General features: G+C 54.0%; 1 protein-coding gene and 1 long non-coding RNA gene across 7 annotated transcripts in view; one reads left to right on the forward strand and one right to left on the reverse strand.

The window, feature by feature from the left end:
• Positions 1-13,268, reverse strand: part of PAX5 (paired box 5) — a 200,929-nt gene extending 187,661 nt beyond the window's left edge. For 2 of the 6 annotated variants that reach the window (XM_082694881.1, XM_082694879.1), the window contains exon 1: positions 9,466-13,268. In XM_082694881.1, the coding sequence (XP_082551007.1) occupies positions 9,466-9,511 (46 nt within the window). In that variant the 5' untranslated portion in view covers positions 9,512-13,268. Of the gene's footprint in view, positions 1-1,713; positions 4,715-9,465 lie in introns of those variants that run through there. The other 4 variants (XM_082694884.1, XM_082694883.1, XM_082694882.1 and 1 more) reach the window with 2 other exon arrangements.
• On the forward strand, positions 4,600-9,490 carry LOC309846131. Its single transcript, XR_014301738.1, has 3 exons — positions 4,600-4,767; positions 4,986-5,041; positions 9,392-9,490. It is a non-coding gene; the product is annotated as an uncharacterized lncRNA (long non-coding RNA).
• Positions 13,269-15,957: the final 2,689 nt, after the last annotated feature.

Below are 15,957 nucleotides of genomic sequence, written 5' to 3' on the forward strand. Positions count from 1 at the left end.
CTGATGCTATCTCCCCAAGCGTCCAGGGCTCTGGTGTCTACGCAGGATGAGGTGAGGGTCTGTGGATTCTGAATGGTGAAGAGAGACTTGCAGGGGTCAGCCCTCCCCATTTGTCCCCCATTCGCTTCTTGGCTGAGCTAAAGGCTTACACCCCTCTCAGAGTATTGACCCCAACTCGTTTGTTTTCTCGCTTGCTCTGAGAGAACAGATCCTCCCCGGAGCACGGCTCAAGTCTGCCCAGGCAACAGCTGCTGGGGGGAGAGGGGAGCGCTGGGGTCACCATGGACTGGAAACCGTTTTGGCACAGGCCCCAAATGGTGAGGAATCGTTTGGGGTAGGACCGGTGAAAGCGGTTTCTCTGCGCAAATCTCCCTACTGCTTTGGTGGATTACCTTGCATTCGGAAAATTGACACAAAGAGAAACTGACCTGCCGCAACCAGCCCGGGAGGCTTAGATCAGCATTTCCCTGCTTACCAGGACACTCCACCCTCCAGGGCAGAAACCGACATTTTCGCCAGGGAAGCTTGCCTTCTCTCCAGCCGGGTCTATGCTGCCTTTGTTAAACAGGGGACTCACGGCTGGGTGAGCAGGATCCTGGACTGTCTTAGAGGAACCTAGCTTGGGGTAAACTCCCAGTCCGGAGCAACTCCCTGACCTGCTGCCCGTAGGGACCAGATCTGGGCACCCCACTGGATGCCGCCAAAGCCTGGCGCCTTGCTCTGGCCCAGCTCTGCAGCCTGCAGAAGGGAAACACGATTCGTTCCACTTGGAATTGCCTTGAAATCTCCGAATTTAATCCGGCGTTAACTCACCGTGAGAGGAGCGCTCATCTCACAGAAGACTGTGCTAAAGGGTGAACTGACAGATCCCCGCGGGTCAGGCAGCCTGGATCACCTCCCCAGAGCCCAGGATGACCCTTCCCGTCTCCTACACAAGCCCGCGGCTTTCTGAAAGGGGGAGGAGGGGACGCCTGTTATGACTAACTGACTTCTTGATTTTTTTTTTTTTTAAAGGGGAGAAGCCATCATGTGGCAAGTGTCCTGAAGAGAAGGACTTGATCATGTCTTTAAGGGTTTCTCCATATGAACTGGCAGCTTTTAAGCTCAGCTGAGGGACTGCCACTTCGTTGATTTTTCAAATCCCACTACCCAATTCCAGGACACCTTTAGAGGTCTGAACTTTCTGTCCTTGCTTACCTCTCAGCCTCTTCCTTCACACATAGAAGCACACAGGCACTGCTTGGGGCCCCAGTTTCCCTCCAAGCATCAGTCCTCATCAGCTCCAGGGCTGAAAAGGCGCTACGTCGGACGGGGTGTGGGACGCTGTCTTAGACTTAAGGCTGACCTCTCCCTACAACTTCTTGCCCTCCAACTAGCCAGTCCCGGAGTCCTCTTCAGGTCCGAGCTATGATTCTCCCAACATGCTGAAATGTTGCTGTCGGACCCAGCCTCACCCTGCGCCCCTCAAGAGGCTGCAGCTGAAGTCTACACTACCCGTTGCTGGAGGCGGGATTCCCGGTGCCAGGTGCTCTGGCCCGGGGAACCAGGCGCGTTGTTCCACATGCCCTTCCTGAGAACACTGCACTTTGCCAACTTGACTGTGTTGCTACAGAAGTCCTGAGTCCTTCCGGCCCTGGCATCTGCCCCGCGGTCCGGCACACCCAACCCCGTCCCGGCCGGAGAGTGAGAGAAGAGAGCTTGCCGCCTACTTACTATGCATGGATGCAAACGGGTCGTGCTTACAGTGTATTTCCATCGGGGCGCTCCAGACTGCAGGCCGGCCGACGCCGCCGCCTCCCGGCGCCAAGGGGCTGCCCAGCGCGGCTAGGGAGCCACGCCGCCAGGCCGGGTACTGTGCAACCTGGGCTCAGAAAACGCTGCTGGAGCTCCGGGGCCTCTCTCAGAGCTGCTCCGCTGGAGATCGCCGAGAGCTGCGCCTAGAGGCGGGAAACGGCGCTAGTGCAGTCCGGCTGGGTGTGGGGCGCCCAACTCCTGGTGGCTTCCCTCCTGGGCCGTCTCAGGCAGCGGCTGCGGAGCCGGGCCAGAGTAGATGCGGCCAAGGAACCGGCAGCTTTGGGGGCATATCGTAGGGGCCCGTCTCCGGGACGGCAAGGAGCCCCCGGCCTCTGGTAGGAGCGGCTTCGAGGAGGCCTGCGGGACACACGGCCCTTGGTTTCACTCAAGGGGCAGCGAGGCCCGCGGGCTGCCAGGCTGGTTCCACGGCCTCGCTGCCTCTGGAGTCTCTCTCGACCCCTCGGTCTCCACCGGATTCTTTCTCTGCTTCTCTGAGTCTCTGGGGCTTGGAGTTGCAGCCCCAGCCTCGCTCCGCTCGGCTCTCCGACGTCTCAGACGAAGTTGCAAAGAACTTCCTCTCTGGCGGCGCTGAGGCCCCGGCGGGTTCGGAGACGCTTCCGTCACTGACGTTGGGGCCGTGACTCCTGAGTCCCCAGGAGCTTATAGCTCTCACACCCCCGGACCCTCTGCCTTTAAAGTTCCCCCGGCTCCCGATGCACCCCCATCGCTGGGACCAGGATTGGGGACAACAGCGACAGTGTCCTCCACGCCTGAGTATCTGCCTCACGCCCACAACTCTTCGAGCCCCCCTGCCCTCTCTCAGGGGTCTGGCTCCAACGTTTTTCTGTTGCCTCTTCCGGGACGGCCGCCGCGCCTGCCCCGGCGTGTAGCGAGGGACGGAGATAGCGAAAGGTCCCCTCCACCAAGGCCGCCGGGACTGCCGGTGCTGAGATGGAGCCGCTGTCGGCTTTGACTGCCCGCGCTGCCGCCGCTGCCGCCGCCGCCGCCGCCGCCACCGCCGGCGCTAGCCCTCCGCCTGCTCGGCGCGCACAGTGCGCCACCGCGCCGCCCCGGAGCCGCTTTCAGGACCCGCTGCGTGTGGACAGCGCCGCCCGGGGCTCAGCCTCCCTCCGGGCGGGGGCGGGGCGGGGGCTAACCTGCCAATCACGCCTCATCAAGCCAATCAGAGCTGTGGCAGCCGGCCCTGGCCCGAGACACCGCCCCATTGGTTGAACAACCGGCGGGCTCCGCCTGATTAGCGGATACCTGGGCAATAGGAGAGAATGGGGGGCGGGGCCCAGGCGGCGGCGCCACGTTCATTGACAAACGCGCGGGGCTAAGGCCTAGTGGAGCGCGGGTTGGGGGAGGGGTAAGGGGATCCACACAGGGCCTGGAGAGTCCCGTCGCAGACGCCGCAGGAGCCAGACCTTCCTGCCGCAGCGTTGGGCCCCTGGGACACGCTAAGGGACTGGAGCAGCCAAAGTGGGGATGAGGAGAGGAAGGGTACGGGGCGGGGGTGGAGGGGAGATTGTCTCCTGAAAACACACACGGATGTTGGAGGAAGAATAGGAGCGCAGTAGAGATCCGGTTTTCAATCTAAGCACCACCAGATTCACGATAGACTCGTGGTGTGCGCACATCTACCCCTTCTGAGCTCAGTTTTTTCATCTGTAAAATGGGTAGAGTTGGCTTATCTAGTCTTCAATGGCGGCTCCTTCCAGAGGAAACATTTCACAATTTTATCAATCACCTACTAAGCTGCTCCTGGCGCCTTCTTGTCCACCCCTCTCCCTCAATCTTACCCCCCCCTCCCCCCGGCCCAGGGAACTACAATTCTGAGCTGAACGAAAGGCAGAAACTTTGAGGGGAAAGAAATCTCACACTCCTTTAAAGTTAGTAATAGGGTGCTCCTGGGTGAGGAAATTAACTGAAGCTTTGGACCAGGCTGTCCAAGCACGAAGCCTTGAGTCTTTCTTTCCAGCCTCAGACCAGGAGCTGATAGTCGCCTTGGGGCTAGTGGTGTGCAACTGAAGGCTTCGTTTCCAGGGGGGTAATTCTGCATCTAGTGCAAAGCTTCTTGGGAATTAAATGAAGCCAGTCATGTCAGTCCAGAGCCAATGGGGGTCCCTTAAGCTGGCAGGTAGGCAGGCAAGTTCTATACGCAAGGGTTGCGCCAAGCCAGGCATGCTACCAGGCTGCTGTAGAGAAAACTCCATCTTTCCTCTTCCAGGAAGTTCTTGTTGTTTTGAAGACAAATATGGTTGGATGCCTAGGAGACTTTCCTGGTCCAGAAGGGCAGAGTTTTGACCAGGTAGTCTCAGTTTCTCAGGGGTGTGAGGCCCTGGGATCATAATCAAAGAAATGGACTTTGAAAAGGAAGCCCATGACAGCCATTCTATACCCAGGAAGTACTGGAAAAGACATTGAGGACTACTGCCCCGTGGCTCATGCAGTTGTCCCAAGACCCACCATTTCTAATTCACAATTAACGATTCTCTAATTTAAGTCCACAAAAGGGGGGGGGGCTCTGAGATGGTTGCTCCAGACTTGAGCTTATAAAGAAGACAGGGCACTGGTTGACCCTGAGAGGGCTCTGGGTTCATTCTCTGCCTCAGTCTCCCTTCTCTCTACCTCTGCCCCATTTCTTACATCCCTACATTGGTGTAGGCCCTCAGTCTCACCTTCTGTTACCATCCCAGACCCAGCTGCCCTTGACCGGTAGATAAGTTTCCGGTGCTGACACCGTCCCCACCCCTTCCAGGGCACAGCTGTGTTAAACGGCTCCAGGAGGGCCTCTGGGGGCCCAGAAGGCTGCAGTGTGCACTGGGGTGGAGTGGCTGCATTCTCTCTCCTTTGTCTGGAACCCGACAGGTCCCAATCCTCAGGCCCCCATCCTCCCCCCCAGCCCCTCAACCGCACCTCCGCCTCAGGCAGGAAGAACATTAAAGGAGAGAGGAACCCGGGTGAGTTAGGGTTCCCACATTCTCTCCACCCCACGGGCGCAGGGTGGATAAAAAGTAACTAGAATTTGATGTGGCAGCTCAGCATTCCTGGAGAGACTGGGGGGGACTCCCGGAGGGAGGCAGCCAGTGACACCTCCACCTCCAGACCCACTCATTGACTTCAGGCCTAGAAAGTCAAAGTCTTAGAGCAGAAAAGGGCCCTGAGGCAATGTTTTCCCCATTTTACAGATGGGGCCAAGGAGGGCCTTGTCCAAGGTCACATAGAAAATCTAAAGTAGAGGAAAGTCTGTGGGCTGGGAAACTCTCAGAAGAGCCTCTACAGAGCCACACTTGGGATGGCTGGGAGTCTGGGGTAGAGCGATGGGGTGTGGGCTGCCAAATAAAGAATCCAGTTAGGTAGGATATACCGGCACAAACCAGTTTTCCTCCTGATACCTGTGGGGCTGGGATTGAATCAGAGTACTGCCGGGGTGGGATGGAACCACAGATATTAACCAAGCAAGAGGAGCTTAGATTCCCATTTCAAACAGAGGGTGTGCGGCTTAAGCTGGCGTTGGGTTGCCTGCCGGTTAGGGCGACAGGTGCCCAAGACAGAAGGAGTTTTCCTTCAGTTAGGGGTTCCTCACTGCCTCCAGCCTCCAAGCGGGCCATCTTCCGGGAACTTCTAATGCCGAGAGGCACCCCCAGAACTGATATCCTGGCCATCTACCCCAGCCTTACAGGCCACCAAACAGCGGCCCCCAGAAGTAATATGACTAGTGTGAGATCACACAGCGATTCCCTGATGGAGCAGGGCTTCTGCACCGCAGTCCTGCCTCTGAGAGCTCACGGCTCACGAGCCCACAAGTCTAAGCGAGACTATCGAGGAGACAAGCGAACAGAGACAGACTAGACTGGCAGGGAGCTGGTCTGAACGCCCTTCCACTGAACCCGGTCGGGCCTCGATGTGTGTAACAGTCACCGGGTTACCTTGCCCCAACCGCACAACTTTGGACAGGGCCCTGTGCTAAGCGCTGGAGACAGACACTGGGAAAGGGAAGAAGCTCAATTTATAGAAGACTAACTGCCTTTGAAAGCTCTGCTATTGAAAGAAAGCCCATTGAGAATTAATTGAGAAGCCAAAATACCTCCAGAGGAACCTCCACCTTGATCTGCAGTGAGCAACCAGCTCTCACTCAGAGCGCACTCCCTCCTTGCCTCCCCTTTCTCTCCACCAAGTCCGCCGCTCCAGATGAGTCTAGGGGTTGGGGCTGCTCCAGGGCTCTAGGGGCCCGAAATCGACTCCTCCAGCCCCTATCCCTGCTCTTGCTTGGCGGAGGATAGGGTGGGGGTGGGGGGGTGGGAAGCAAGGCCTCCAGGGCTCAGATTAGGTGCTCAGTTTGGGAGAATCAGAGACGCTCCTGCCAAAACAGTCCTAACTTGGTAGGTCCTCTCTTTGTAACCCTCATTTTATTTTATTTTTTTCCAAGATTTGCTTTTGTTTTGTAATGTCTTTACTGAACGTGGGGCTCCAGCTTACAACCCCAAGATCAAGAGTTGCTCTTGCAACTGAGCCAGCCAGGTGCCCCCTCTCTGACTCATTTTTAAAGGACCAGAGAGAGAGAGAGAGAGAGCAACTGACCCAGGTTACATAGATAGTTGGGCAGAGTCGATTCCTATATAATTCCTGCACCTGGATTAGGATCTTTCTGTAGGCATCATTTAAGTAGGTGAAAACATAGAAGAATTTAACCACATTTTTCGAGAACCATGTAAACTGCCTTTGTGGGGTTTGTTATCACTAGCAGTGCACCCTGCAGGCCAGGGGCTCTGGCACTCTCTTTCTTTCTCCCAAAGACTTTCCACTACTGGCCCCTTCTTCTAGGGCTCTGCTTCCCTCTATATGTCTAATGGGGAGAACCCTGAGATGAGTCCTCCCAAAGTTCTCAAAGATAAAGATCCATGGTGAGGGAGGATTGTTATTCCAACACACTCATTTCAGAGCTGCACGACTGGATGCCAATGCCCAGACCCTGTTCAAAATCTCCTAGCCTAAGGTCATGATCTTAGGGTCCTGGGATCGAGCCCCACATGGGCTCTCCGCTCAGCGGGGAGCCTGCTTCCCTTCCTCTCTCTCTCTCTACCTGCCTCTCTGCCTACTTTGATCTCTGTCAAATAAATAAAATCTTAAAAAAAAAAAAAAAAAAAAAAACAACTCCTGGCCTTCCTGGCCTTGGGTTTCTTGAGACAGCTTGGCCAATAGTCCTTTTTCTCCAAGGGAGCTCTTGGGAGAGGAGGCTCTACCTCCTCTCCCAGCAAGAATGAGGGGGTCTAAGGGCAGAGAAGTCACCTTTTTTCCTACTCCCTCCGTACCCCTTGCTGTATGTCAGACAAGTCCCTGCCCCTGTCTCTGGGTATCAGGGGTTTTTTTGTTTTTTGTTTTTTGTTTTCTTTTTGGTACCACAATGAAGAGGCTAGACAGGAGGATCCTTAAGTGGCTCTGTGTTTAAGGCTGACCTTACCCAATCTTGGGCTTAGAGCCAAAATGGTATATATACTCCTTCCCCATTGTACAGATGGGGAAACTGGGGTCATGAGAGGGAATGGAAAACAGTTCTGAAGGAAGGAAAAGGAGGTCAAGTGGCTCAAAAAAGGCCTCCAAGTTGGGAGATGGGAGAAACCCACATAAAACCCCTAAAACCAGACATGGATGCCCCTGCCCAGCTAATTTCTCAGCTCTCTCCTCTTCCCCACTGCTGGGGCCCAGGCTGGTGCAGACAGGCAGAAGTGTAATGTCACCTGGGAGCTCTGCCCTTTCCAGGGCAGGTGGCCCTTACCCAAGCCCAAAGGAGAAGAGGGGGCGTGGCTCTCCAGATTTTTAAACTCAGGCCAGACTAGGACCCCCCCCCAGCCCCACCCAGGTCCGCCTTACTGAAGAATGAAATGCTTTATTGATTAAACGATTATTCAGGCGATTGAACTAATCAAAGAGCCCATCGACCGCCCTGAATTACATTCTTGGTAGACAGCTCTCGGAAGGGAAAGGCAGTCACACCAACCAGGCAGACACTCCCCTAGATCCTCATGTGCCTCTGACCCATTCCTAGCATACACAGAACACCTAGTCCTGGATCTGATGATGGCATCTCTGGAAGTCCCACCTACCAAGGGAGCCAAGCGGTGAGGGGAGATGGGGATGGAGCAGAGGGAGTTTCCAGATTCCCTTTCTTGCACGTTTACCCTGGGGAATCTTCTTTAATTCCCCACCTCTTAGATTTCTGTTCTCACTTGTTACAATTCTGGAAATGTATCTATACCCAGAGTTGTCCTGGGTTTGGAGTATAAGTCCACCCCTCTCTCTCTGCTTTTTGACCTGTATATAAGGCTGGGGTGGAGGTAAGGCCTCAAAGATCCACAAGGATAAGGAAAGTGGAATAATTCTTGCTAGCAGGGCCAGGAGTGTGTTTGGGTGGGAGGTTGGTGTACTTGGCCTAAAGCGTAAAAGTGGCTCCTATACTCATCTTTAATCTCAGGACAGACTGAGGCCTCCTACTGCTTGCCACCTCCTCTTAGATATAAACACACTCTGCTAACCACTACCTGGACCTATGGGTGGCACACCGGGCCCTGTGCCAGGAAGGCCCATGTGCATACAGGGACCAGAGTTGGATGCCCAGGCCAGGCACACATGTCCACCCACTTGTGCTCTCCTCCACTGGAGCAGCGCCCACAACATAAAACCTGAGCACAAAATACACACACACACCATTGTCAAAGCCTTGTCGAGATGAAAGCAAAGGCAGATTGGAGGTCCCTAGAAATGTCACAACTAGCCTGTGGGTTGCCTGCCCTCCCCTGCCAAGGTTGTGCCTGCCACAGGAGATGGTTTTATACAAATGGTAGGCTTAGCAGTGCCCACAGAGTGAAGCAGTGCACACCACACACCGAGGGACTGCATGCCCTGAAATTACACCTCCACTTCTGCTTCTCCCAACAGAATGTGACCTGAGCCTGACTATTCACAGGCTTAGCACAGCAGACCCCCCACAGCCCTAGATCCATCTCTGTGCCTCAAGGCAGGCACTTTTGTGTACGCTGACATGGACACAGTGAACAGCTGCTGACATCCAAAAATGGAGGGGTCAGTGGGACCCCCTCATTCTCACTTCCAAAAACACTTGGGATATGACAGGTGGACACAGACCCTTAAAGGAATACACTCAGACACTTATCCAAATTACATACTCATACATACGTAATACTCACAGACACACATTTTGGATACTCAGAGTACAGTACCCAGAACCACCAACACGTAAACATGAACTAACACACTCACGAATAGAAGAATACACATACACACAGGCACATAAATTCTTAGGCACACACATTGTGAAAATACATATATGGGGACATACAAACTCAGCGTCACTCATGCACATTCTGAGCCCCTATGTAAACACACAGACCCAAACCAACTTCCAGACCCCCAGATAGTCACTCACAGAAACATTCAGATACAGAGAAAAACACAAAGTCACAGACACTTTGGGCTCATGCAGAAGTGCGTGAACAAATTGGTGAAAAGACATACAAACGCGCGGCAGACACACGCAGTCAATCCCTAAGAAAATGTCGCTCATTCCCTCCCCCAGGGCCGACATGCGTGGGGACCAGAGCTGCCTGGGTCCTGGAATTAGCACGCCTGGAGCCCGAATCGCGGTCCTACCTGTCCTGCCGGTCCGAGGAGTCGGGTAATTTTTCTCTAAATCCATTTTGATTTTTTCAGAACTTGAAGTTAAGAGGGGAAAAAAGTTTCCACTTTTTTGTTTCTTTTTTCTTTTCTTTTCTTTTTTCCTTTTCCTTTTCTTCCTTTCTTTTTTTTTCTTTTCTTTCCTTCTTTCTTTTCTTTTCTTTCCTTTCTTTCTTTCTTTCTTTCTTTTCTTTCTTTCTTTTTTTTTTTTTTTTTGGTGCCAAGGACCGCTCACAGGTCGGAATAATTCAAGCCTTCCGCTCCCCCGCCGAGCTGGGGTAGCTGATCACTGAGCTGAAACTAAACGTTTTAGGTGGAAAAAAAGCGTCCGAAGGCACCGTGAAATGATTAAGGAACTAAAGAGCTTCTCGCCATGTGAGATCATGTCCTGTTCTCGCCAACATCACAAGATGTCCCCAGACACACCGCGCCCCCAGCGTGCCGCCCCGCACTGCGGGCCGGAGCAGGGAAAGGGTGTCCGCGCAGTGCGGCCGGGCCTGTCCAGCTGGCCAGACGGGGCGGGCCGGGCCGGGCCGGGCCGGGCCGGGCCGGAGCAGTGCGGGAGGCCGGGAGAGCAGCAGTGCCGCTGCCGCGCCGCCCTGGACTTTTATAGGGGGTTGGGGGGAGGGAAGGAAGGCTTTAAACGGAGCCGGGCGCTAGCCCCGCGCGCCCACGGGAAGGTGAGGACCGGAGGCAAGCGGGAAGACCTGGCCTCGTGGCCGCACGTTCTACAAATCCCTGCGTCTCGGTGTCGCGGCCCAGTGCAGGGTGTGCGAGGCGGGTGAACCCTCTAGGCGTAAGCCCCGCCGCGTAGGCGGGTGCAGGCCCGGTTTTTGTTTTTTTAAAAAATTAACCACTCTGCCCAGCAGGTGTTTTTGAAGGGGGTGCAAAGGCAAGTAGTGTCGCCAGGCATAGAGGGGGGCGTTCCAGTTTCCTCAGACTCACCCCTAGGGCGGCGCCCGCCCCCAGAGCTCTCAGCCACCCCACCCCCAATTTGCAGCTCTAATACCATTGCCGGGTTCCTGACTTTAGGGTAGTGCCAGAACCCTAAAGTCCCCAGGACCCCACTCAGCCTGCTGGTTCCCAGAGCTCCCTCCCCACACCGTGTCCCATTCCGGCCCGGAGCATATGTAAAATGCTGGAGATAAAATCCGGGCCTCCGCTTTGGGCGCCGGGGCCAAGCAAAACCATCTCGGGAGGTCTTGGAGATTGGCGGGAGTCCTGGACACCTTACCCCGGCCCATAAATGTAATCCCTTTGCCCTCAAGCCCTGAGGCGTTGCTGCGTGCCCGAGCCCGAGGACTTGATTCCAGAGGGGAAATCAGCCCGACAGAGACGGGGCAGCGGTGTGGCACGTCCAGCCCGCTCTCTTCGGCCCAGGCTGAAAACTTCACTCTCTTACCCCCCTCCCCAGTCCCGAGTCCAGCTGCAAGGCTTGGCCACTGGATGTCTGTGGGGCCCCGCTGTGGGGTGGTCGCAGGGGCAAGGTTCTCCAGGGCGGGGGAGCGCTCTGCGGGAGGACTCTTGGCCCTCCGGACAATGGCAGTTTCGGAAAGTGAATCGTTCTCAGCGAGAGTGTTGTTTGTTTTTTGGAGGGGGTGGTCACGAGGCAGGGCCGCAACCTAGGGGGAAGAGCCCAGAGCTCGAGAAAAGGGGGGTGGGGGAAGCTGGCGGGAACCGGACATCTCTTATCCACTGAGCCGATTTCGCCACAATCGGAAACGTGGCTGTGGATTCCCCGGCTGCCCCCCCACCAAGTAATCCGCGCAGTCCCCCTGCGCCTCCTCCTTTTTGCAGCCTTCGAGTCCGGGTCCTGGCCCGGGCGATTCGATTTTTGGCCCTCTCAGAGAGCTCGATTCTTCCTTCCGCTATCCAGCCCCAGCCCCTGCTTCCCGCCCTCTTGACTATCCCGCGCGGGGTGGCAGAGCCGAGGAGGAGCGGCCTGTCCGCGCCCAGAGATCAAAAGCCCTCCCGGAATTGACATTTCACCCCAGGCTGGGGGCGGGAGTTGTTGGGGTTGTTTTCTATTTAGAGGGTTTGTTTTGTTTTTGTTTGTTTCCCGTGAATTTTCTTTTCATTATCTAAGAGTCCTTTGTTTCGGGTGTTTTGCGTGTGTATTTTTCGTGGATTTCATTTTAGAGGGTTTGGCTCTGTGAGTCTTGGTCTTTTCGGTGGCTTTTGTTTTCTGTCTTGTGGATTGTAATTTTATTTGTTTTGTACTTTGTCCTTGGAGATTGTCTTTTTGTGTGTCCTTTGGAAGGCTGTTGCATCTGCGCGGTGTTTTGATGTGTTGGATTTTGTATTAGTGGGTGTCGTCTGTGTGTTTTGCGTTAGGTGAATCTTGTGTTTGTTTGTGTTTTGTTTTCTTTGGTTTTTATTTTGTTTTTTTACTTGCCGAGCGTTTGGATGGGGGTTTTGGTGTGCGTTTTCGTGTGTTGGCTTTAGTTTTTGTGTTTGTGAGATGCTCTGGGGAGTTTTGCCTGTGTGTTTTGGTTTTGTGGGGCTTTTGGCTTAAGGAGGAGACACCGGGCACTACTCCGTTACTGTCTGCACCCAGGAAGGGCAGAGGATTAGGCCAAGCATCAAAAATGACGGGTTCACGGTGCTCGGAATTATCCGACCCCGTCGCAGCCGCGTCGTACTCTGCGCGCTCCAGACCAACGAGAAACAAATGTGCTTTCCCGAGGGGGCGCCCGCCCCCTAGTCATAACCCTGCGGGTCGTGCGGCACCAGTGCCAGGCTCAGAATTCACAGAGACACCCCCACCACCACCACCGCGGGGTACCCAGACCCAGCCGCCGTTCCCTTGCGCACCCTGTCAGCTGTGGGTCGATCTCCCCTTGCGTCTGGCCAGCTTGCTTCGGACCTCCCTGCCTCCAGCCGCGTTGGACCGAGGGGCGGATCCCCGCCGCGGAGCAGGTGGAGAACCTCTTCGGACAACGCGGAATCGAAGCTTCAGCCCTAGAGCTACTTGGCGGGGTGCTAGGGACGCGTGGAGTTTAGGCGCAGATGGGCATTGGGACCCCCCGAAAAGTCCCCCACCTCACTTGCCCGCAGCCCTGTAATCCTAGAAACCCAACTCCGCTCAGCTTTCGGTTTGGAGAGCCTGCCCTGGTTTACAAACACAGACACATAAATCCACACTCGAACATAAGCATACTCAGCTAGAGAGCGAGAGAGAGCGAGCCGGCGCCTCGGTAGCTGGGGCCTACAAGGCGGTACCGGCCCTGGCACCATCTCAAGGGGGAAGCCAAACTGTAGTGACCGGAAATGTTACAAGGACAGAATAAGGCATTCTTTCTGTCCACGTTTGCGGCGTTTCTCGAACCTCGATACACCTGGATTTGTTTAATGCTACACCAGAGAGAAAGGGAGAGGAGAGGCAGATTTAGAGAGGCAGAGAGACACGCTGCTTAAACCTGCAGGGAAATGCGGGGAGAATCTATAGAGACAGAAATATGTCGAGGGAGAGACGAGACTGTGGGGAAGGGCAGACTGGAGGCCCAGGAAAGGGGCTGGTGTGAAGGCTTCTCCGGCTCCCGCGCGCTCTGGTATTCTGTAAGAGGGAGAAAGCAGAAACCGAGAACAGAGAGTGACAGGAAAAGAAAAGAGTCGCAGAAGGGGTTGGCCTAGGCACGCTGTGAGCTTCCCTCCAGCTAAGACGCTGCAGTCTAGGGAGGGGGAGGCCGACGTCGGGAGCAGGGGAGCTTAGCTCCGGCTCTTCCGCTCGGCCAGGAAACGCCCGAGGACTCCAGGGCTTGTGGAGCCGGGACTGGGGCTCGGCTCCGACCCAGCGCCCCCCGAGATCCCCAGCCCAGAATCCAGCAAAGGTTGGACCAGCGGGGTCCGCCGCTGGGCCTCGCTCTGGGCGAGCCCTGTAAGAAGCCGCGAGGAACGACTCTGACCCTGGGACTCTGGGCTGGGGCCTTCGCTGAGAGTGGGTGGGAGCCGACGTTCAGGCTGGAGGCGAGGAGGAGGCCCCGCCCTAAAGCTGGGGGCCCAGTTCGGGGAGCAGCTGAGGCCGCAGCTGGACTTGCAGGATTCGGGGTCCTTGCAGCGCGCACGTGGCACCGCACCTTCCGCAGGCGGCGCCCCTAATGCCCAGCTCCGCCCTGCTTCGTTTGCCGGGGCCTGGAGGGTGTCAGGATTGAGGGTGGACGCCGAGGCGCGGCGAGTGGGTCCCTGGCGGTATAAGCTTGGGGCTTGCCTAGGGGCGGCGCTCGGGTGGACGGGGGCACCTCTCCGCTGGCAACTCCCCGGGCGCGGAGCGCAAAAAGCGCGTAACACAGACCAGTCGCCGCCGCAAGTTTTCTAGCGGCGCCGGCGGCAGGAAGGGGCTGAAGAATGGTTTGGGTCAAAATGCCCAGTTCTGGTGCCAATGGGATCCTCTGCGTATAAAGGGCTTCGAGGTCTGGCTGCTGGTAGCACCATGTGTTGGCGGCTCGCCACCCAGAAGTAGTCGGGTAGAGGTGGAAAATAACGGTGTGGCTGTGTTGGGGAACCTGGTGCTCATGGTGGATTATTGCTATTGTTGTCTTACTTTACTCCTTTTATTGCTTTAATTAAAAGCGTTATAGAGAGAAGCCTCAAAGAGGGCAGACCTGGGTCTTTTGCATGGGTTCATTTCAACTCAATCCAGTAATTAAACTCAGTTCCACTATTGGTTTCCAGGGCACAGGTATACATGGCAGACGTTAAGTGTATGCCGTATACATATGCACAGAGACGAGGTTTGAAGACTATTTTTAGAGAATTTTGAGATAAAATTTACTCTCGCGGAGTTACATTCGCGATATGTGACTATGGAAAACGGGCTGTCAGTTGTATTTACAATTCGCCTACACTTCCCAGCAATCCACTATTACCTAAGAATTCAAAACGGGGCATTGGAAAGATTTACTGGCACTGATTGTTTAACATTGAGAACGAGTGTAAATCCGTTTATTTCTTCTTAGAGTTCCTTTTAAATTTAACAATACCGTAATGTGTAAATAGTAAAATCTTAATTTGCTAAAGAAAGTTTATACGGAGGACGTTTTATTTCCATCAATATTTATACGATGAACTGTTGGCTTTCCCACCCCTTCTCCTTCCAATAGTTCTCCGCGCAATGTGAGCTTTAAATATTCATGCGTCAGCCCAGACTTACATCCCCTTTAATATGTTTTAAACTAATAACATTTTAATGTGATATAATTTGATTCCATGAAGTATTGGAACATAAAAGAGCCTACTTCACAAGCGATTTTGAATGCGTGCACAGGTTAAACGATTCTTTGAGTTTTGGGGCGTAGATCAGAGTGTTAAACGGCGAAGCGCGCCCGTAAGTAGGCCCTCAATGTTCTCACTTACTTCCTTCCCAGTTTTTCTGTAATAACTTCAGAGCTAGGGCAGAGGATCACAGCAGGACTGGAGCTCTTTCCCTGGAGCCTGTAGTGTGACCTTGCAAAACGCCAAGTGAATACTTCAGTCTCCCTCTGGGCAGGTTGTGCACGGCTTTTTCTTTTTCTTTCTTTCTTTCTTTCTTTCTTTCTTTCTTTCTTTCTTTCTTTTTTTTCTTTCCTTCTTTTTGAGGTGCAGTCCTGGGGAGGAAGGGGAACTACAGGATTTGAGAACATGCCTGAAATAAAACAGGGCTCTAAAAATCTTCCAGATTTGCTGCTGATTACCTATTTTTAGCAACTTGACCAGCTAATTTGCTGGTAGCTTCCTCCAGGACCCAGCTCAGAGTGAGATGCAAAAGAGGGAGCTGGCTGGGCTTTGGTCCAGAGGGCCTCTGAGGTGAGTGCTGCAGGCAACCCTAGAGTCTAGTGACCAGAGACACTTCCCAAAGTGTTTAGCTTCTCCTTTACTTTGTCCTGGGCGTGGGGGCCAGACTTTCAGACAGTGAATGCCAATTGACCAAAAAAATTGTGTACAAAAGGAAAAATTAAAGGTGTCTCCTAAATTTATTTTCAATGAGATGAAAACCATTGGGCATGCCAAGATGGTATGAGGTGGTTTTGAACATAAAACAGGAAAATCGTTTTCACCCTTAAATATGAAAATATTTCTTTTTTTTTTAAGATTTTATTTATTTATTTGACACAGAGAGATCACAAGTAGGCAGAGAGGCAGGCAGAGAGAGAGGCAGAGAGAGAGGAGGAAGCAGGCTCCCTGCTGAGCAGAGAGCCCAATGTGGGGCTCGATCCCAGGACCCTGAGATCGTGACCTGAGCCGAAGGCAGCGGCTTAACCCACTGAGCCACCCATGCACCCCAATATGAAAATATTTCTAATGGGAAATCATGATGCTATATTTTCCTTACAATCACATAAGTTGTCTACCTAGGAAACTAGGAAACTAGCATTACCCTACTACTTAAGAATCCAAAATGGGGCACTGAAAAAATTGGAGGTCGAGAACAAAATATCCATACTAAATTCATACTAAAAGAATCATACTGAATTATTCATACTAAAAATGCTT

Source organism: Mustela nivalis, assembly GCF_964662115.1.
Source record: "Mustela nivalis genome assembly, chromosome: 13".
NCBI classification, from domain to species: Eukaryota; Metazoa; Chordata; class Mammalia; order Carnivora; family Mustelidae; genus Mustela; species Mustela nivalis.